At 42.9% G+C, this 21,550-nt stretch overlaps 1 protein-coding gene across 1 annotated transcript in view; it reads left to right on the top strand.

The window, feature by feature from the left end:
* The window catches only part of arap3 (ArfGAP with RhoGAP domain, ankyrin repeat and PH domain 3), a 56,401-nt gene that overhangs the window by 19,532 nt on the left and 15,319 nt on the right, over positions 1-21,550 (top strand). Inside the window, 29 exon segments of the mRNA XM_070444166.1 lie at positions 521-1,722; positions 1,834-1,871; positions 2,135-2,217; positions 2,911-2,984; positions 3,244-3,480; positions 6,536-6,605; positions 6,700-6,820; positions 7,411-7,702; positions 7,855-8,054; positions 8,494-8,579; positions 8,863-9,045; positions 10,110-10,260; positions 10,928-11,032; positions 11,511-11,653; positions 11,655-11,665; positions 11,847-11,949; positions 12,202-12,286; positions 12,289-12,339; positions 12,342-12,398; positions 12,746-12,809; positions 13,055-13,218; positions 14,620-14,832; positions 15,468-15,545; positions 15,548-15,575; positions 15,917-15,948; positions 15,951-15,971; positions 15,974-16,062; positions 19,578-19,646; positions 19,762-19,836. Of these exon segments, the coding sequence (XP_070300267.1) occupies positions 602-1,722; positions 1,834-1,871; positions 2,135-2,217; positions 2,911-2,984; positions 3,244-3,480; positions 6,536-6,605; positions 6,700-6,820; positions 7,411-7,702; positions 7,855-8,054; positions 8,494-8,579; positions 8,863-9,045; positions 10,110-10,260; positions 10,928-11,032; positions 11,511-11,653; positions 11,655-11,665; positions 11,847-11,949; positions 12,202-12,286; positions 12,289-12,339; positions 12,342-12,398; positions 12,746-12,809; positions 13,055-13,218; positions 14,620-14,832; positions 15,468-15,545; positions 15,548-15,575; positions 15,917-15,948; positions 15,951-15,971; positions 15,974-16,062; positions 19,578-19,646; positions 19,762-19,836 (4,044 nt within the window). The 5' untranslated portion in view covers positions 521-601.

The following is a 21,550-nucleotide window of genomic DNA, read 5'->3' as shown; positions in this document are numbered from 1 at the left end:
CGTGCGTGGAAAGGTCACGTGATGCCATTCATCAGTGGCGATGCCATTTCATCCGATTCAGTGGCGATTCCATTTTCAGTGGTGATGCCATTTCAGTCCATCATAGGTGACCTTTCAGTCAATTCAGTGGTGATGCACATTCAGTGGTAATGCATTTCAGTGGTCTTCCATTTCATTGTCTTCCATTTCCATGGTGAGGCAATTTCAGTGGGAGCCATTCATCCATTTCAGTGGTGATGCCATTTCAGTCCATTTCAGTAGTGATGCCACTGGAAGTTAACATGCTATCAATAGTAGTTCAGTTGAAATAATTACATAGTGTTTTGTGATGTAATAAACATGTTTTAGTACATGTTTACAGTGTTACTCTGTGAGCAAATCAAACTTTGATTTGATTTGAATTGTAGTAAGGGAATGTAGTGAATTAGTTATTTTATCAGAACAATTGACCACTTGGAACACTAACTCAACATGATCCAATTATATTATTATCTAATTCTTAACAAGTTGTTCATTTCAGATGGAGAGGAGWCTTCCTGTGTAGGTCCGTGATGGACGTTGTCTTGCCCACAGCAGCTGAAGGCCCCCTCCAAGCCCATGTATGTACGCTGTTATGGCACCAATGGATGGAAACATGGACGTTGAGACCCTGTTGGCTGCGATCCACCTGGAGCGATACCTGAAGACCTTCCGCCAGTCAGGCTTCCTCTTGGCCAGGGACCTCAGCCACCTAGACAATGGAGCTCTTATCCAGCTGGGTGTAACTGCCACCGGACACAGGAAGAGAATACTGAGGCTGGTCCAGCACATTCAGAGGGCTACGAATCAGAATCAGTCGACATCGGAGCCATTAGAGCCCTTATTGGACCGTTGTCAGTCTGAGTCTGACATTAATTCCACACCCATCCAATCAGGAGGGCCGAGGTCTGACCAAGGGGGCGGAACCGGGGACATTCCGTTTGAAGCGTTCCGGAATAGTTCTGTTCCTAACATTCCATCCATGTTGATGAACTCCGGGTCAGAACAACAGCAGCAGTACAATGGGAATGTTGTCATAAAACCGGTTCCAAAACCTAGAACGGTGTTTTACAGACACAAAACAGAACCCGCCCGGTTTCTCTCCTGTCCCGCATCACCGACACCACCAGATCCCCTGGTTCTAACTTTAACCAGGAAACCATCTCAGGAATCTCTCTGTTTTACCATATTGGAAGGTTTGGCTTCAGGAGAATTTAACACTGACACAGTGGTGGTGGGGCCTACACCTACCCCTACCCATAACCCTACCACTAACCCTAACCCTGCTCCTAACCCTACACCTACCCCTGCCCTGAGACACAGCCTAAGCCTGAGAGAGAGGAGGCTGAGTAACTCCTCAGACTCTGGAGGTCCCCTGCCCCCTGTTCCCCCTCGGCTGAACCGAGGTACCCCTCCAGCCATGTTTAGTGGACCTACATCCACACCACCATCATCTGGTAGAAGGACTGAACAAAACCAGGACCAGTGTATGACAACCCCACCTCCCTCATCCCCTTGTAACTATGACAACACTGGATTCCTCTCTTTGACCACTTCCCCTCCCGGCTCCCCGATGGAGATGGTCTCCAATGAGATCTACTGTGGCACTTCACCTGGCACGGCAGCTAGTAGTGGACGGATTCCCTGCAACGCTCCTCAAACACCACCACGGTCAGAGATCCACACCACTCCTGAAGGAATTAGGTAGGTCAACGTCTGACTTTAATATCATATACCTATATAGTAGAAATATAGGCCTACATCGAAAGAGAGTATTGTTCTGTGTATCTAATGTTTTGTTTTGTGTGTCTGCAGCACTTTAAGTAACAACTCTTGTGAATCGTCCCACGGCAGTAAGTCTACACATCACTTTCTGAAAGTAACCTTACAGATGCTTTAGTTAGACCTTATATCTATGTATCATTCAGGCCTATAAATMACGCTTGACCTGTTTTTAAAAAATCAAGATCATTAGAGTTTTGCATTGCTAAAACCTCACTTTTTCGCTTACACTTGAGCATACAGTTTAAATGCTTTATAACTGGTTATAATCATATATGAACTTTWAAAAAATAATATATTATAATATGCCATGTAATTTCTTCCTCCACCACAGTCCCCATGGAGAAGCCAGAGGAGGAGATCAGTCCCTACTGTGAAACAGTCTTCCAGACCAGACGACCACTGCACCACTCTGAGGTGAGACTGGGACTCTGAGGATCTCAAACGGCACACTATTCTCTATACGGTGCTCTACGTTTGACCAGAGCCCCGTAGGCTTTCCAGGAAAACCATCAAATGGTGTCTGAAATGGCACTAAGGGCCCAAGTAGTGCACTATATAGAGAATAGGGGGCCATATAGAGAATAGGGGGCCATATAGAGAATAGGGGGCCATATAGAGAATAGGGGCCCATATAGAGAATAGGGGCCCATATAGAGAATAGGGGGCCATATAGAGAATAGTGGCCCATATAGAGAATAGGGGCCATTTGGAACAGGACCTGAGTCTGTTATCTGGTTACAAGAACCCATCAGGACCTGAGTCTGTTATCTGGTTACAAGAACCCATCAGGACCTGAGTCTGTTATCTNCTGTTACAAGAACCCATCAGGACCTGAGTCTGTTACAAGAACCCATCAGGACCTGAGTCTGTTATCTGGTTATAAGAACCCATCAGGACCTGAGTCTGTTACAAGAACCCATCAGGACCTGAGTCTGTTATCTGGTTACAAGAACCCATCAGGACCTGAGTCTGTTACAAGAACCCATCAGGACCTGAGTCTGTTATCTGGTTATAAGAACCCATCAGAGTTATATTGTGTTTAGTGTTTGTGGTCACTTTGGCTCTCCTGACATTGATGAATGTGTTATCCATGTTGTGTTCCCAAAGGCGGAAAGGACCAACAGTGAAGGAAAGGCAGGAATGACAAGAAAGGAGGAAGAGAAGCACGGAGAGGATCATGGGTAAGATTATTGTGTCTAGAGGAATGGATAATACGACAGGCTTTCCAATTTAACATCTTCTCACACAACTCTGACTACAGCCATAGAGAGAAAATGGTCTACTGTAGATTTAAAATATTCTGTGTTCTCCATCTTTTCAATCCAATGTTGGTACCTGCTATCAGACACCGTATTCTCACACTAGAGAAACTTAAAGCGGCTGGAGTCAAGGTTATTACAAATACATCAATCAGTTACAGAGACTGTTTTTACACTGCAGGACACCCAAACTCTCCTGGGCCAAACGTCTGTCTCATGCCCTCCACAGTGAGTCCCAGGGCTACAGCACAGTAGGAGAGGCAGCACCACCCCCTCGCTGCCTCTCCTTACCCCCCAACCTGTACCCCTCGGAGCTGGATGAGGACCAGACGATATCCCCCTACGCCAGCTACACATCTCTCTCTGAGCAGACTGCTCCCATCATCTGTGGCTGGCTGGATAAGCTATCACCACAAGGGTATGCCGGGTCCTGGTCCGGGTCCGGGTCCTGGCCTGGGCTGATGGTCCTATCATCCTTTCCTCTCTCCGTCTTCTCCTCCCTTCTGAGGAACTGTCTCTGCCTCGTGTCTGTCCTCTCAAACCGGTGTGTCTCTCTTCTTCCTTCTTTCTTCTTCTCATTGTGTTTCTCCAGTCTGTGTTTCTCCAGTCTGTGTTTCTCCAGTCTGTGTTTCTCCAGTCTGTGTTTCTCCAGTCTGTGTTTCTCCAGTCTGTGTTTGTGTTTCTCCAGTCTGTGTTTTCCCAGTCTGTGTTTCTCCAGTCTGTGTTTCTCCAGTTTGTGTTTTCTCAGTCTGTGTTTGTGTTTCTCCAGTCTGTGTTTGTGTTTCTCCAGTCTGTGTTTCTCCAGTCTGTGTTTGTGTTTCTCCAGTCTGTGTTTGTGTTTCTCAGTCTGGTTTGGTGTTCTCCAGTTTGTGTTTCTTCCAGTTTGTGTGTTTGCGTTTCTCCAGTCTGTGTTTTTTGCGTTTCCTCCAGTCTGTGTTTTTGCGTTTCTCTCCAGTCTGTTGTTTTTGCGTTTCTCCAGTCTGTGTTTTTGCGTTTCTCCAGTCTGTGTTTTTTGCGTTTCTCCAGTCTGTGTTTTTGCGTTTCTCAGTCTTTTGCGTTTCTCCAGTCTGTGTTTTTGCGTTTCTCCAGTCTGTGTGTTTTGCGTTTCTCCAGTCTGTGTGTTTGCGTTTCTCCAGTCTGTGTTTGTTGTTTCCCAGTCTGTGTTTGTGTTTCTCCAGTCTGTGTTTGTGTTTCTCCAGTGTGTTGCGTTCTCCAGTCTGTGTTTCTCCAGTCTGTGTTTCTCCAGTTTTGTGTTTCTCCAGTCTGTGTTCTCCAGTTTGTGTTTGGTGTTCTCCAGTCTGTGGTTTGTTTTTCTCCAGTCTTGTGTTTCTCCAGTCTGTGTTTGTGTTGTTTCTCCAGTCTGTGTTTTTTCTCCAGTTTTGTGTGTTTGCGATTCTCCAGTCTGTGTTGTTTGCGTTTCTCCAGTCTGTGTTTTTGCGTTTCTCTCCAGTCTGTGTTTTTTGCGTTTCTCCAGTCTGTGTTTTTGCATTTCTCCAGTCTGTGTTTTTTTGCGTTTCTCCAGTCTGTGTTTTTGCGTTTCTCCAGTCTGTGTTTTTGCGTTTCTCCAGTCTGTGTGTTTGCGTTTCTCCAGTCTGTGTGTTTGCGTTTCTCCAGTCTGTGTGTTTGCGTTTCTCCAGTCTGTGTTTGTGTTTCTCCAGTCTGTGTTTGCGTTTCTTGCTAAATGCTAAACAGTTGATATACAGAGCCTTCAGAAATGATTCACACCTRTTGACTTTTTCCACATTTTGTTGTGTTTCAGCCTAAATTTAAAATGGATTAAATTGAGATTTTGCGTCACTGARTTACACACAATACCTCATAATGTCAAAGTGGGATTATGTTTTTATACATGTTTACTAGTTAATTAAAAATGAAAAGCTGAAATGAGTCAATAAGTATTCAACCTCTTTGTTATGTCGAGCCTAAATAAGTTCAGGAGTAAAAATGTGCTTAACAAGTCACATGCTAAATTGCATGGACTTTACCATAACAGTGTTTAACATGATTGTTGAATGACTACATCATCTCTATACCTCACACAATTATCTGTAAGGTCCCTCAGTCGAGCAGTGAATTTCAAACACAGATTCAACAACAACCAGGGAGGTTTTTCAATGCCTCGCAAAGAAGGACACCTATTCGTAGATGGGTAAAAATTTAAAAGCAAATTTTGAATATCCCTTTGAGCATGGTGAAGTTATTAATTACACTTTAGATGGAGTGTCAATACACCTAGCCACTACAAAGATACAGGTTTCCTTCTTAATTCATTTGCCGGAGAGGAAGGAAACCGCTCTGTGATTTCACCATGAGGCCAATGGTGATATTAAAACAGTCAGAGTTTAATGGCTGTGATAGGAAAAAACTGAGGATGGATCAACACATTGTAGTTAACTCCACAATACTAACCTAAATGACTGAGTGAAAAGAAGGAATCCTGTACTGCACTGGTTCTCAATCCTGGTCCTGTTTTTGCCCTAGCACTACACAGCTGATTCAAGTGATCAACTCATCATGAGGCTTTCATTTGAATCATGTTTGTAGTGCTAGAGCAAAAATTTAAAAGTGCAACCCTTTGGGTCCCCAGGACCAGGTTTGAGAACCACTGCTGTACAGAATAAAACTATTCCAAAACATGCATCCTGTTTTGCAATAAGCCACTAAAGTAAAAATGTGGCAAAGAAATACACTTTTTGTCCTGAATACAAAGCGTTGTGTTTGGGGAAAATCCAACAAAACACATCATATTTTCAAGCATGGTGGTGGCTGCATCATGTTATGGGTATAATTGTCATCGGCAAGGACTAGGGAGTTTTTTTTAGGATTCAAATAAACGTAATTGAGCTAAGCACAGGCAAAATCCTGAATGTTCCTGAGTGGCCTAGTTACAGTTTTGACTTAAATCGGCTTAAATCCATGTCAAGACTTGAACATGGCTGTCTAGCAATGATCAACAACCAACTTGACAGAGATTGAAGATTTAAAAAAAAAAGTTAAATATTGTACCATCCAGGTGTGCAAAGCTCTTAGACTTACTCAGAAAGACTCAAAGCTGTAWTCACTGCTAAAGGTGCTTCTGCAAAGTATTGAATCAGGGGTGTAAATACTTATGTAAATGTCTTGTATTTCTGAAAACATGTTTTCACTTTGTCATTATGGGGTATTGTGTGTAGATGGGGGATATTTAAAAAAAATATTTAATCCATTTGAAATGTACCACAACAAAATGTGGAATAGGTTAAGGGGTATGAATACTTTTTGAAGGCCCTGTCTCTGCCTCATATCTGTCCTCTCAACCCTGTCTCTTCCTTCTTCCCACTGTTTTTCCAGTCTGTTTTGGTGTTTCTTATTAAATGCTAATCAGTTCCTATGGGTCAACAGCTCTGCTTTGCTCTTGAAATATTAGATTTCTTTTCTCCTTTTTAAATCAGTGATATGAGAATCTGATCATTTTTATATATTTGGCATTCTAGGAACTATGTATTCCAGAAACGATATGTGAAGTTTGATGGCAAAAATCTGATGTACTTCGGCAGTGAAAAGGTAGGCTCTTTTTTCCTGAATGACGGACTGTACCACATATTGATTGAGAGAACCAGGATTGTTCATCATCTGCCTCTTTACTATTCTCTCCAAGGACCCGTACCCCAAAGGAGTGATTCCTCTGGCCGCGATACAGATGGCCCGCATGGCCAAAGACAATAAATTTGAGATAGTGACAAGTCACAGGACATTTGTCTTCCGGGCTGATAACGAAGGTAAACAAAAAGTACTTCATTCAAATCTCACACACAAGCAACTACAGACATCAGTTGTCCCACTTCTCTACACTTCTCCCCAAAGTGTGTACTTGCAAATTCCCCCATCGTTATTTTCAAAGCATTGGATATGTGTTGTTAAATCCAAGTGTGCAAGTGCATATTTTAGGAGAATGGTGTCGGATCGGGACACAGCTATTGAGGAGTCCTCGGGGCATACAAGCAGAAACAAACCATGTGACAACCTCTATGTTGGACAAAGGTTGACCTCAGTGAGACAAGATTGTATCCYTTACTGTCAAACTCCTAGTAGAAACATCTTGTTCAGGACTTTATTTTAGGCTCCTGATTCCTCTGATATTTACCTATTAGGAAATTATTTGGTATCAAAAGATAGTTTCTGATACAATTGGTAACTGACTGGTACAAAAGGGTAGTTGGTTTGAATCCATACGATGCAAACAATACATTCACATATTGTTCTTGTGTTATTACCATTTTACCATATACTTTCATAGTAAATACCTGGTATTTTTTTGTACTATAAAATAGTTCGTGTTACCACTATCTTTCGACCTGTCKCCTCTCAGTGCAGAGACATSAGTGGTGCAGTACCCTACAGGGGAGGGTGAAGGAACAGCTTGTGTTCGGGCGCCCTCGCTTCGGTCCTGGCAGCCACTGTCAGAGGAGTGGTCCTCTGGAGCTCAAAGGGACCAAGTCAAAAGTCTACGTGGCCATCAACACAGAGCAGGTCTGGCTGTACAAGACTGAGCAGTGTTTTAGGAATGGGATAGGAATCACGCTGATCGAGGCCAGAGGAGCTACGATCAGAGARGGCAAAGGAAAAAGCTTTGACCTCATCACTCCTTACAAAACATTCAGGTACGTATTTACCGACGTGGTAATAACACTTTTACATATTTTATTTTTACATATTTCTCTAGTTTTAGCAACAATAAAGTCTGTTCATCATGGACTTCCTACACTGCTGTTTCTGATTTTTTTTTTTTTTTTGTGATTAATTGTCCCTGTAGTTTCACAGCTGAGTCTGAGCGGGATAAGAGGGACTGGATGGAGGCTGTACAGGAGTCCATAGCAGAGACCCTGTCTGACTACGAGGTGGTTGAGAAGATTTGGTCTAACAGGTTTAATAAGCTCTGTGCTGACTGCCAAGCAGTCAACCCTGACTGGGCCTCCATAAACCTCTGTGTTGTCATCTGTAAGAACTGTGCAGGTGAGACAGCGTTTCCCCTACTATTGTATAGGTGGGGCGGGCTCCCCCTCCCTAGCTCTGTTGCCCCCCCTGCCTAAAAGAGTGGGGTTGCAGTTTGATGCCTGAGGGCCTAGTTGGGTGTTGCTTTGGGGGACTTAGCGTCCCGCCTGGTGAGTGTGACTGATGAGATAACTAAGACACCTGGCCAACAGCTGCCAATGCTTTCAGCCCATTGTCATGAGCCACAACAGTTTAATTCTCACCTGTGTTGTTTTAGCACACCTGTGCCAGGTGAAGTGCTATGTTGCTCTAGAAGTGTTTCCAAATACAAACATCATGTCCCTCTCTTGTGGTTCTCTCTCTAGCGAGGCAGCGCCCGAGTGTCCTGTTACCAACACAATACCACTGTCTAGTGCCAGGAGAGTGATTATGGAGGTCTTTTGTCCCTTTTCCCCTGCAGGTCAACACAGAGGTCTGGGGACTATGGTGTCTAAAGTACAGAGCCTGAAACTGGACACCAGCGTGTGGAGCAACGAGATCGTACAGGTGAAAGGGAAAGGTTCTTCAGGGAAGTGGGTGGGAGAGAGTCAGGGGGAAATGCTCATGTTTATTTTAGTCAAYTGGCAAAATATTTTCCAGGATACTGAAATTAGTTTGTTTTGTTGTGTATCAAATACTTCTCACCACTTTTACCTTCAACAAATGCATTATATTGGAACAGTTTAAATATATTTAGTACATTTTTAAGTTGAAAGTCAGATGATAGACTGTGAATATACTAAGGCCCTCATGACTTCCGATTTTTTTTTTCTGTGTTTGTGTTCGTCAGCTCTTCATAATGTTGGGGAATGACCGAGCCAATGAGTTCTGGGCGGCCAGGCTATCTCCAGCTGACGAGTTAGACCGTGACGCCACACCAGACCAGCGGAAGGAGTTTATCATCCATAAGTACCGTGAGGGGCGCTACCGACACCCCCACCCCAACTTCAACACACAGGAGGAGCTGCTCAAGGTACAGGAAGACAAATTGTATAGATTTAAAATGTATAGCTGCTATAAGAGGATTCAAAGGACATGTGTTGTGGGATCCCGAGTGGCACAGCGGTCTGAGGCACTGCATCTCAGTGCAAGAGGCGTCACTACAGTCCCTGGTTCGATTCCAGGCTGTATCACAACTGGCCGTGATTGGGAGTCCCATAGTCCCCTCACACAATTGGCCCAGCGTCGTCCGGGTTTGGCCCGGGGTAGGCCTCCGTCATTGTAAATAAGAATTTGTTTTTAACTGACTTGCCTAGTTAAATAAAGGTTCAATATAATAAAAAGTATAGGCTGTATTCGTATCATTAAACCTTTAATATTAGTGTACAAGGTGCACGAATGGAGACATTCCTAGTTTGTTATGAAGGATAAACTTAATTACTATCTGTCTTGACGGCATTGGCTGGCTGCTGCGCCTCACAGTAAAAACACATGGAGGGACCCTACCCTTACGGGAAAAACACATGGAGGGACCCTACCCTTACGGGAAAAACACATGAATTTCACGTGATCACATGTAAATTTAATGTGATAAAGCAATCACGTGAAAACGTGATCACATGTGAAGCCTTCCAAAAAACACTTCTAGTCAAAATGTGTACCCTTACAACAACAACAAAAAACAAAACATGATTTCACGTGTGGAAAATCATAGGATTTCACATGAAATTTCACGTGTGAAATCATGTGATTTTCATCATGTGTTTTTTAAATTTTCTGTAAGGATACACATTTAGACTAGATGGAATTAGTGGTAGTATCTGTAACCTATCTCAGGGCTAGCATGCAGCTGGACATTTACCCCAAAAATAATGACATGGAATGTGCTTTTGAAACTAAAGCAATTAGAGGGAGTAGATAAAACGGGGGAGGTACACATTTAGGGGGGCAGTTGAATGGAGAGGGGACATTTTGGAATTTGGGCTGAATGTCTGTCCCCGTGGCTGTGGATGCTTTCAGTGGTGCATACATACTGTGTGTGTGTGTGTGTGGTGCGTCAGCCTAATGCTTCCCCCTCTTCCTCTCTCTACCCTGCAGGTTCTGTGTACTGCTGTGACCGAGCAGAACCTGCTGAAGACAGTCACCCAGATCTTCACCGAGGCAGAGGCTGTCCGAGCCCGCCTCGCTGCCTCTAATGGATATGACAAGCATCTGTCTCAGGAATARTCCCGCTCACAGGACACCTCGGGTAAGGCAGGGGACAGGCTTTATCTGCCTACTGGACATTTTTACTGCATTATGTGACTATTATGCGACCATGCAGTATAATGTAGTGTACTCAGCAACGTACACTGGCAAAGTAATTACAGCAGGTTTATGGTTTGATAAAGAAACCCAGATAACCTTTTGGATGGTTATCATCAGAGCATTTGTCTGTCCAGTTTGTGAAATCTATACATACATTTTATATTTCTGTGTTTTTAATTTAATTTAAGAATTCTGTGAAATTACATAACGTAGAGCTATTTTGCTAGCCGAGCCTTTTGTGACGAAGACAGTTGGGTATTCCTCTGTATGTTCACCTGTAGCGCTGCTGGAGTTAAAGATTAACCGAGCTCAAGCTTTCTCTGTTGAAACAGCACAACTAGAATAATGGAGGGAAAAACGTATTATAAAAACAGAAACATTTCTAAACATCCATCCGCATTTCAATGAATAAGTTAATGAAATGATCATCACATTTCTAATCATTTCAAGTATGTACGTCTTGTAAATGTGATTTATTATGGCTTATTCATGAAAAGTATTATAAAGTTTGACTTAATGTTTTGCCCTGTTTGCCTAGACCACAACGTGATGGCTAGACTCAAAACGTGTCCATATCTTCTTCATGTTTTTCTCTGCTGTTTTCTCAGACCACAGTGTCTATGATGAGATTAAGCAGGCCGTGCTGCACTCTGGCTACCTCTACAAGTCAGCCCTCAATGAACAAAGGGACATTATCCAGGAAACCCGAGAAGGTGTGTGTGTGTGTGTGTGTGTGTGTGTGTGTGTGTGTGTGTGTGTGGTGTGTGTGTGTGTGTGTGTGTGTGTGTGGTGTTGATGGGTGCTAACAGCACACCACTTGGCACAGTTGAATAGAGGAATACTGCCCCCTCAGTAACATCAGTATAAAGGACTTAGAGACAAAGTACTTTATAGGACCAAATACTGACTGGGCCAATACTGTTCCGTTAGGAAATACACTACTCACTGTTAATGGCTGGAGTCTCTACAGTAAAACAGCTTTGTGATTTAGAAGTTACTTGTAGTTTCTATCTATTTAAAACACAAGCCCATCATAAAATTCTAAAAGTTATTTTATTTAGAAAGGAACCTCGATTTCCCGGCTGCGTTGCATTTGTTCGCTCTAATACCGAAAGATGGAGATTCTGAAGTACGGAACGCAAGACTATGAAGAAAGTAACAGCCTATATTTTTGCTGTTATTTGCCCCCAGATTTCCAGAAGTACTGGTGCACGGTGGAGAGGTCTCTTCTGTTCTATGAGTCTGACCGATGTCCTGATCCTAGCATGAAGATCAACGTCAATGACATCGTCTGTCTGGGGGTCAGCAGGCCGGACTCCTGCAACAACAACGGCTTTCATTGACAGGTTAGAGGACCAATCATGGCACAGTAACTAATGTAGGCGGCCAATCATACGGTCTATTTCACACACGTGGAAAGGATACATTTAGCAGGAAATGGTAATACCACTGGCCACTCATGTACAGGTATCTACCAACTAGTGTTGATCTAATGCCCTTCACTTATGTTCCTGTGTCTTGTTTTAGGTTTCTCTATACGTTTCAACTGTACTTGTCCTCAGAGAAACTCTATCAGTTTGGATTGGAAACTCCTGATGCACTGCAATGTTGGGTCAAGGCCATTGGAAAGGTATGAGATTACTTTCTATCCAAACAAGTGCAATGCCTGCACACTGATGATGCCGATTCTCAGCTTTACTGACGTAGTTACCGCTCTTCCAGCTCAGAACGTTGTAATGTCCCTATGTGTGCATAATGGTGGGTTACAGTGAAGTGTTCCCTCCTTTCTAACCAACACCATCTATGTACTGTACTAGCCTGGGATGTGTCTGTTCAGTGTTCCCTCCTGTATTTTAACCACTTCCAGTGTTGTCTTCCTCAGGCCGCCACACCTTTAAGCTGCCACTGCCTGCTAGCGAGGGAGTTTGAGCGGGTGGGAGTCCTGCGTTCCAAAGCCATGCGAGACCCTCTCAGTGGAAAGAGGGATATTTTGTACTTCAGAAGTCTAACCTCTTCATCTGCCAGGGAACGACGGAGCAGCTGAGGACATTATCAACCTTAAACGTCTGCAAGAGCTCAGTGAGTCTCCTGTCCTGACCAAAGCTTTACTGGCACTGTGTGGTAATGCAGTTGCTCAAATACTGTTTGGCAAGTCCTTACTGAAACATGGACCATGTTATGCCCAACTAGGGATTGCAATAAAGCTGCCAACAAAGGAAGTACTATAGTCATTCAAAACCCGTCCCGACTATAAAGAGAAAGCCTACTGCCAGCTTGAGACATTTCTCTGCCTTAACTACCCCAAGCACCGTTTCTTTGAGCACTGTCCGTCTTCCATTTGTTCTGTGTTTTGTCTCCTGGGTTATAGTAACTGTCTGCTGATATGATTTGGTCCTTCTTCCATTTGTTCTGTGTTTGTCTCCTAGGTATAGTAACTGAGAACCACAACCATGAGAAGAAGGAAATTCTGGTTTTGGTTGAAAAAGGAAGGTTGGTTTTCAGTCTCTTCCTGTTTTCATTCAATACATATGTAATTACACAAGTATGTCAACATATCATGGCTAGTTTGACGCCTAAAGTATACCCAGCTAGGGGGGAATGGAAATTCCAGGATGAGAATAGTTTTACCATGAAAATCTTTTTTTGGGGAGCTGGATTAAGTGATTTTACTTTAGTGATTTTCTCTGAACCTTCACCTCTTGAGAATCGACATGTCCCCCCCCCCCTCCCCTCAGGACGCTGCACCTCCAGGGGATGGGTCGGTTAGACTTCTCCCTGTGGTACGCAGACATCCAGAGAGCTGCCGGAGGGAAGGGCAACACCCTGAGAGAACAGCAGCTCAGCAGAAATGATATCCCCATCATCGTAGACAGCTGCATCGCCTTCATCACACAGTATGGTAAGGGAAGAGTCTGGATATTCTATTCCGTTACACAGTATAGTAAGGGATAGAGTCTGGATATTCTATTCCGTTACACAGTATAGTAAGGGTAGAGTCCTGGATATTCTATTCCGTTACACAGTATAGTAAGGGAGGAGTCTGGATATTCTATTCCGTTACCAGTATAGTAAGGGAGGAGTCTGGATATTCTATTCCGTTACACAGTATAGTAAGGGTAGAGTCTGGATATTCTATTCGTTACACGTATAGTAAGGGTAGAGTCTGGATATTCTATTCCGTTACACAGTATAGTGAGGAAGTCTGGATATTCTATTCCGTTACACAGTATAGTAGGGAGGAGTCTGGATATTCTATCCGTTACACAGTATAGTAAGGGTAGAGTCTGGATATTCTATTCCGTTAACAGTATAGTAAGGGAGGAGTCTGGATATTCTATTCCGTTACCACAGTATAGTAAGGGAAGAGTCTGGATATTCTATTCCGTTACACAGTATAGTAAGGGAGGAGTCTGGATATTCTATTCCGTTACACAGTATAGTAAGGGAAGAGTCTGGATATTCTATTCCGTTAACACTATAAGTAGGAAGAGGTCTGGATATTCTATTCCGTTAACAGTATAGTAAGGGAGGAGTCTGGATATTCTATCCCGTTACACAGTATAGTAAGGGTAGAGTCTGATATTCTATTCCGTTACCAGTATAGTAAGGGAAGAGTCTGGATATTCTATTCCGTTACACAGTATAGTAAGGGGTAGAGTCTAGATATTCTATTCCGTTTACACAGTATAGTAAGGGAGAGTCTGGATATTCTATTCCGTTACACAGTATAGTAAGGGAAGAGTCTGGATATTCTATTCCGTTACACAGTATAGTAAGGGAAGAGTCTGGATATTCTATTCCGTTACACAGTATAGTAAGGGAAGAGTCTGGATATTCTATTCCGTTACACAGTATAGTAAGGGAGAGTCTGGATATTCTATTCCGTTACACAGTATAGTAAGGGAGAGTCTGGATATTCTATTCCGTTACACAGTTAAGTAAGGGAGGAGTCTGGATAGTTCTATTCCGTTACACAGTATAGTAAGGGAAGAGTCTGGATATTCTATTCTGTTACACAGTATAGTAAGGGATAGAGGATTCTGCATTTTCCAGTGATCTTGAGGATCCGTGATAGGATCCATAGCATTTAATGCATTTTCAGTGGAGGTAATCCTTTATATTAAAGTATACAAAACCAATGTATATAAAGGGGTTTATAAATATTTTATCCATTCATTATAGCTCTGCAGTGCTCTGAAGGGTTTCTTGTCACAGTTTAGCTGTACTTTACACCAGCCAGAGACAGGAGATACTAGCTGATGACTGATGTACTGGATCTGATGTGTGATCTGCTCGTCAGGTCTGGGTCATGAGGGGATCTATAGGAAGAACGGAGCCACGTCCAGGATCAAGCTACTGATGGAAGAGTTCAGGAATGATGCTCGGAACGTCAAGCTCCGGATCGGGGATAACTTCATAGAGGATGTGACTGACGTGTTGAAGAGGTTCTTCAGGGAGATGGACGACCCCATCTTCATGGCTGACCTGCATCCTCTATGGAAGGAGGCTGTCAGTAAGTACAAGTGTCTCTGACAAAAGAGATTTAATCTCAGTGAGACTAACCTCTATTAATAAAAGTTGTAATCTCAGACAGCACACATGAAGCTATTATTTTGTTGTGTCACTGACTTAATCAAATCAAAGTTTATTTGTCACGTGTGCCGACTACAACAGGCCTATAGACCTTACAGTGAAATGCTTACTTACAGGATCTAAACAACAGGGACATTTTTAAGTAAAAAAAAAAAAGGTATTAGGTGAACAATAGATAAGTAAATAAATAAAGACAACAGTAAAAAAGACTGTTGAAAAAATAACAGTAGAGAGGCTATATGCAGTAGAGAGGCTATATGCAGTAGAGAGGCTATATGCAGTAGAGAGGCTATATGCAGTAGAGAGGCTATATGCAGTAGAGAGGCGATATGCAGTAGCGAGGCGATATGCAGTAGCGAGGCGATATGCAGTAGCGAGGCGATATGCAGTAGCGAGGCGATATGCCAGGCCCGGTTAGCGGGCTGATTGACCTAGTCGTCTGGTCACCTTAGAATTATAGGGCTTCCACCAAGCTGTGTCACTGGTGCTCATCAGGATGTACCACAATGTATCTTTTGAAATCTACTGGTTCCTGTTTGTCCCTTTTTTTTATAGGAACAGCCAAGGATAAGAACCAGCGTCTGGACAGATACAAGGAGATCATCCGTAGTTAACCTAAAGTCAACAGGACTACCTGGCTGCTCTCATCAGCCACCTCTACAGGTTAGTATGGCCTCAGGGTTAACAGGACTCTCATCAGCCACTCTACAGGTTAGTATGCCTCAGGGTTAACAGGACTCTCATCAGCCACCTCTACAGAGCCTCAAAGGGACTGTTGTAATGTTTGAGACAACATCACTGGCAACTAAGCAGAGTTGGGGTCAATTCAATTTCATTTCAGTCAACTGAAATTGACATTTTTATAACTTTTCAGTTACTTCCTGAACTAAATGAATTGACCCCCAACCCTGAACAGTACCACTTACTAATCATACTAGACAACCTCACTGGCAAGTTGTCAACTTTTTTGACGTTATTTGTTCTCTCTCGCTCTCTCGGTCCAGGGTTCAGAAGTGTGCAGACTTGAACCAGATGTGTCCAAGAACCTGTCGCTGCTGTTCGCCCCAGTCTCTTCCAGACAGACGGAAAAGGAGAGCACGAGGTGAAGATCGTTGAAGACCTCATAGACAACTACCTGATATCTTTTGATGTGAGTAGTGTCTCATAGCAACTACCTGTATTATCTTTGTATGTGAGTAGAGTGTTCATAGACAACTACCTGTCTGTCTTTGATGTGAGTAGTGTCTCATAGACAACTACTGTTCTGTCTTTTGATGTGAGTAGTTTCATAGACAACTACCTGTCTGTCTTTGATGTGAGTAGTGTCTCATAGACCAACTACCTGTATATCATTTGATGTAGTAGTGTCTCATAGACAACTACCTGTCTGTCTTATGTGAGTAGTGTCTCATAGACAACTACTGTCTGTCTTTGATGTGAGTAGTGTCTCATAGACAACTACCTGTCTGTCTTGTGTGTAGTGTCTCATAAGACAACTACCTGTTTGTCTTTGATGTGAGTGTGTCTCAGTAGACAACAACTACCTGTCTGTCTTTGATGTGAGTAGTGTCTCATAGACAACTACCTAGTCTGTCTTGATGTGAGTAGTGTCTCATAGACAACTACCTGTCTGTCTTTGATGTGAGTAGTTCATAGACAACTACCTGTCTGTTTTTGATGTGAGTAGTGTCTCATAGACAACTACCTGTCTCTTTGATTAGTAGTGTCTCATAGACAACTACTTCTGTCTTTGATGTGGAGTAGTGTCTCATAGACAACTACCTGTCTCTTTGATGTGAGTAGTGTCCATAGACAACTACCTGTATATCTTTGATGTGAGTAGTGTCTCATAGACAACATGTCTGTCTTTGATGGAGTAGTGTCTCATAGACAACTACCTGTCTGTCTTTGATGTGATAGTGTCTCATAGACAACTACCTGTCTGTCTTTGATGTGAGGGTAGTGTCTCATTAGACAACTACCTGTCTGTCTTTGATGTGAGTAGTGTCTCATAGACAACTACCTGTCTGTTTTGATGTGAGTAGTGTCTCATAGACAACTACCTGTCTGTCTTTGATGTGAGAGTAGTGTCTCATAGACAACTACTGTCTGTCTTGATTGTGATAGTGTCGTCATAGACAAACTACCTGTCTGTCTTTGATGTGAGTAGTGTCTCATAGACAACTACCTGTCTGTCTTTGATGTGAGTAGTCGTCTCATAGACACTACCTGTTGTCTTTGATGTGAGTAGTGTCCTCATAGAACAACTACCTGTCTGTCTTTGATGGAAGTCAGTGTCCTCATAGGAACAACTACGCTGTCTGTCCTTTGATGTGAGTAGTTAGCTCTAGACAACTACCTGTCTGTCTTTGATGTGAGTTAGGTCTCATAGACAACTACCTGTCTGTCTTTGATGTGAGTAGTGTCTCATAGACAACTACCTGTCTGTCTTTGATGTGAGTAGTGTCTCAGACAACTACCTGTCGTCTTTGATGTGAGTAGTGTCTCTAGACAACTACTGTCTGTCTTTGATGTGAGTAGTGTCTCATAGACAACACTAACCTGTCTGTCTTTGATTGGAGTGTCTCATAGACAACTACTGTCTGTCTTTGATGAGATAGTGTTCTCATAGACAACTACCTGTCTGTCTTTGATGTGAGTAGTGTCTCATAGACAACACCTGTCTGTCTTTGATGTGAGTAGTGTCTCATAGACAACTACCTGTCTGTCTTTGATGTGAGTAGTGTTCCATAGACAAACACCTGTCTGTCTTTGATGTGAGTAGTGTCTCATAGACAACTACCTGTCTGCTTTGATGTGAGTAGTGTCTCATAGACAACTACCTGTTGTCTTTGATGTGAGTAGGGTCTCATAGACAACTACCTGTCTGTCTTTGATTGGAGTAGTGTCTCATAGACAACTACCTGTCTGTCTTTGATGTGAGTAGTTTCTCATAGACAACTACCTGTCTGTCTTTGATGTGAGTAGTGTCTCATAGACAACTACCTGTCTGTCTTTGATGTGAATAGTGTCTCATAGACAACTACCTGTCTGTCTTTGATGTGAGTAGTGTCTCAGACAACTACCTGTCTGTCTTTGATGTGAGTAGTGTCTCATAGACAACTACCTGTCTGTCTTTGATGTGAAGTAGTGTCTCATAGACAACTACCTGTCTGTCTTTGATGTGAGTAGTGTTCTCAAGACAACTACCTGTCTGTCTTTGATGTGAGTAGTGTCTCATAGACAACTACCTTGTCTGTCTTTGATGTGAGTAGTGTCTCATAGACAACTACCTGTCTGTCTTTGATGTGAGTAGTGTCTCATAGACAACTACCTGGTCTGTCTTTGATGTGAGTAGTAGTGTCTCATAGACAACTACCTGTCTGTCTTGATGTGAGTAGTGGTCTCATAGACAACTACCTGTCTGTCTTTGATGTGAGTAGTGTCTCATAGGACAACTACCTGTCTGTCTTGTATGTGAGGTAGTGTCTCATAGACAACTACCTGTCTGTCGTGATTTGAGTAGTGTCTCATAGACAAACTTACCTGTCTGTCTTGATGTGAGTAGTGTCTCATAGACAACTACCTGTCTGTCTCTGAGGTGAGTTGTGTTCATAGACAACTACCTGTCTGTCTTCTTGATTGAGTTGTGTCTCTTAGACAACTACCTGTCTGTCTTTGATGTGAGTATGTCTCATCAGACACTACGTCTTCTTTATGTGAGTATGTCTCATAGACAACTACCTGTCTTCTTTGATGTGAGTAGTGTCTCATAGACAACTACCTGTCTGTCTTTGATGTGAGTAGTGTCTCATAGACAACTACCTGTCTGTCTTTTGATGTGAGTAGTGTCTCATAACAACTAACCTGTCTGTCTTTGATGTGAGTAGTGTCTCATAGACAACTACCTGTCTGTCTTTGATGTGAGTAGTGTCTCATAGACACATACCTGTCTGGTCTTTGATGTGAGTAGTTCTCATAGACAACTACCTGTCTGTCTTTTATGTGAGTAGTGTCTCATAGACAACTACCTGTCTGTCTTTGATGTGAGTAGTGTCTCATAGACAAACTACCTGTCGTCTTTGATGTGAGTAGTAGTCTCATAGACAACTACCTGTCTGTCTTTGAGTGTGAGTAGTAAGTTCTCATAACAACTACCTGTCTGTCTTTGAATGTGGAGTAGTGTCTTCATAGAACAACTACCTTGTCTGGCTTTGATGTAGAAGTTAGTTGTCTCATAGACAACTATCCTCGTCTGTCTTTATGTGAGTTAGTGTCTCATAGACACACTACCTGGTCTGTCTTTGATGGTGAGAGGCTGTTGCATAGAACACTACCTGTCTGTCTTTGATGTGAGTAGTGTCTCATAGACAACTACCTGTCTGTCTTTGATGTGAGTAGTGTCTCATAGACAACTACCTGTATGTATCTCAAACCAGAGAGGGTCTGAGCTCAAATGCTTCACATAGAAATCAGGGTTGTGTTCCATAGGTAGAAACAATATATTCAAAAGTACTACCTACCTGAACTTGTCTAATCAGAGCACAGATGTTCACATTCCACTGCAAACTGTTTTGCTACAGTGTGCCCTGCTGAACATGGCCCAGGTCAATCTGTTCTGTGATCTAATGAATCATTAGTAAATGTTTAATTGTGTTTGTTCAGATTGATGAGGAGCAGCGGACCCAGATAGAACTGGAGCTCAGCCTCATCACCACCTGGAAGGACACTCAGGTATACTTTACCAAGGATTTATAAACCGGTTATAAAGATTTATGAAGGGTTGTAAAGGGTTATAACACATTGGTTGGACAAGCGGTTGTCTGTAATAAGTATCCTGTCTGTGCAGCTGTCCCAAGCGGGTGACCTGATCATCGAAGTGTACCTGGAGAAGAAGATGGCAGACTCCTGCATCACTCTCAAAGTAAGTGGAGCCAGGTTATCTTCTGATTTAATTTCATGAAAGGTGCTGTTATTACTTAGCCACATGGGGATGCCTCTCCCCCCTCCACTAGTCTCTCTGTCACCTATGAGTAGCTCACCAATCAATTTTGAAAGTACATGCATTTATTTAATGTGTTCCATCGCAAACTGTCATTAACATAAAGCTGCTGTGGAATCCAGTCAAAGCCATATCGACATTATCCCACCCCTGGTTAGCCACTGTTGGCTTAAAAAGCCAAACACAATATCTTCCAATTCATTTCCAGCAATATTGCACCGTCTTTTGGTGCGCACGTTTGTCTATCACTCTGTATGTAGCTCGTCTTTTGGTGCGCACGTTTGTCTATCACTCTGTATGTAGCTCGTCTTTTGGTGCGCACGTTTGTCTATCACTCTGTATGTAGCCAGTTAGCGATGCTGATGATAACCGTCTTGTGGGTAGACGGAAACCTTTTCCCCCAAAACCTTCTCAATTAAATGCAAAGTAGTTTTACCGAACATAACTAAAGGGAAAGGGGGATACCTAGTCAATTGTACAACTGAATGCCTTCAACTATATCGTGATTATTTGTATCAATTGGGTGGAGATTGTTCTGCCATGGCATGTTCTGCAGCAGTAGGCCTAACAGCAGAAACATCACTAGACCGACATATTCCTCTCTTGCTAGATGCACAGTTGAAGGGGAATTACACTCAAACATTTAGTTTCGTTTTTTATTCCAGACCTTTATGGTGTCTGGTTCTCTGTAGCTATCTCTTTACGGTCTCTGGTTCTCTGTAGCTATCTCTTTACGGTCTCTGGTTCTCTGTAGCTATCTCTTTACGGTTGATGAGCATGTAAGTACTGTATCTGACTTGGGTGAGGAGCATGATACTACTGTATCTGACTGGGTGAGAAGCAGTGATATTCACTGTATCTGACTGGGTGAGAAGCATGATACTACTGTATCTGACTGGGTGATGAGCATGATAGTACTGTATCTGGACTGGGTGATGAGCATGATATTACTGTATCTGACTGGTTGAGGAGCATGATTACTACTGTATCTGACTGGGTAGAGCATGATATTACTGTATCTGACTGGGTGATGAGCATGATAGTACTGTATCTGACTGGGTGATGAGCATGATATTACTGTATCTGACTGGGGTGAGGAGCATGATATACTGTATCTGACTGGGTGAGGAGCATGATACTACTGTATCTGACTGGGTGAGAGCATGATACTACTGTATCTGACTGGGTGATGAGCATGATAGTACTGTATCTGACTGGGTGATGAGCATGATATTACTGTATCTGACTGGGTGAGGAGCATGATCTACTGTATCTGACTGGGTGAGGAGCATGATACTACTGTATCTGACTGGGTGAGGAGCATGATACTACTGTGATCTGACTGGTGATGAGCATGATACTACTGTATCTGACTGGGTGAGGAGCATGATATTACTGTATCTGACTGGGTGAGGAGCATGATAATTACTGTATCTGACTGGGTGAGAGCATGATACTACTGTATCTGACTGGGTGGAGCATGATATTACTGTATCTGACTGGGTGATGAGCATGATAGTACTGTATCTGACTGGGTGATGAGCATGATACTACTGTATCTGACTGGGTGAGGAGCATGATATTACTGTATCTGACTGGGTGATGACATGATTATACGTATCTACTGGTGATGAGC

This window comes from Salvelinus sp. IW2-2015, linkage group LG6.2 (assembly GCF_002910315.2).
Source record: "Salvelinus sp. IW2-2015 linkage group LG6.2, ASM291031v2, whole genome shotgun sequence".
NCBI classification, from domain to species: Eukaryota; Metazoa; Chordata; class Actinopteri; order Salmoniformes; family Salmonidae; genus Salvelinus; species Salvelinus sp. IW2-2015.
This window is presented reverse-complemented; position numbering and strand designations above follow the sequence as displayed.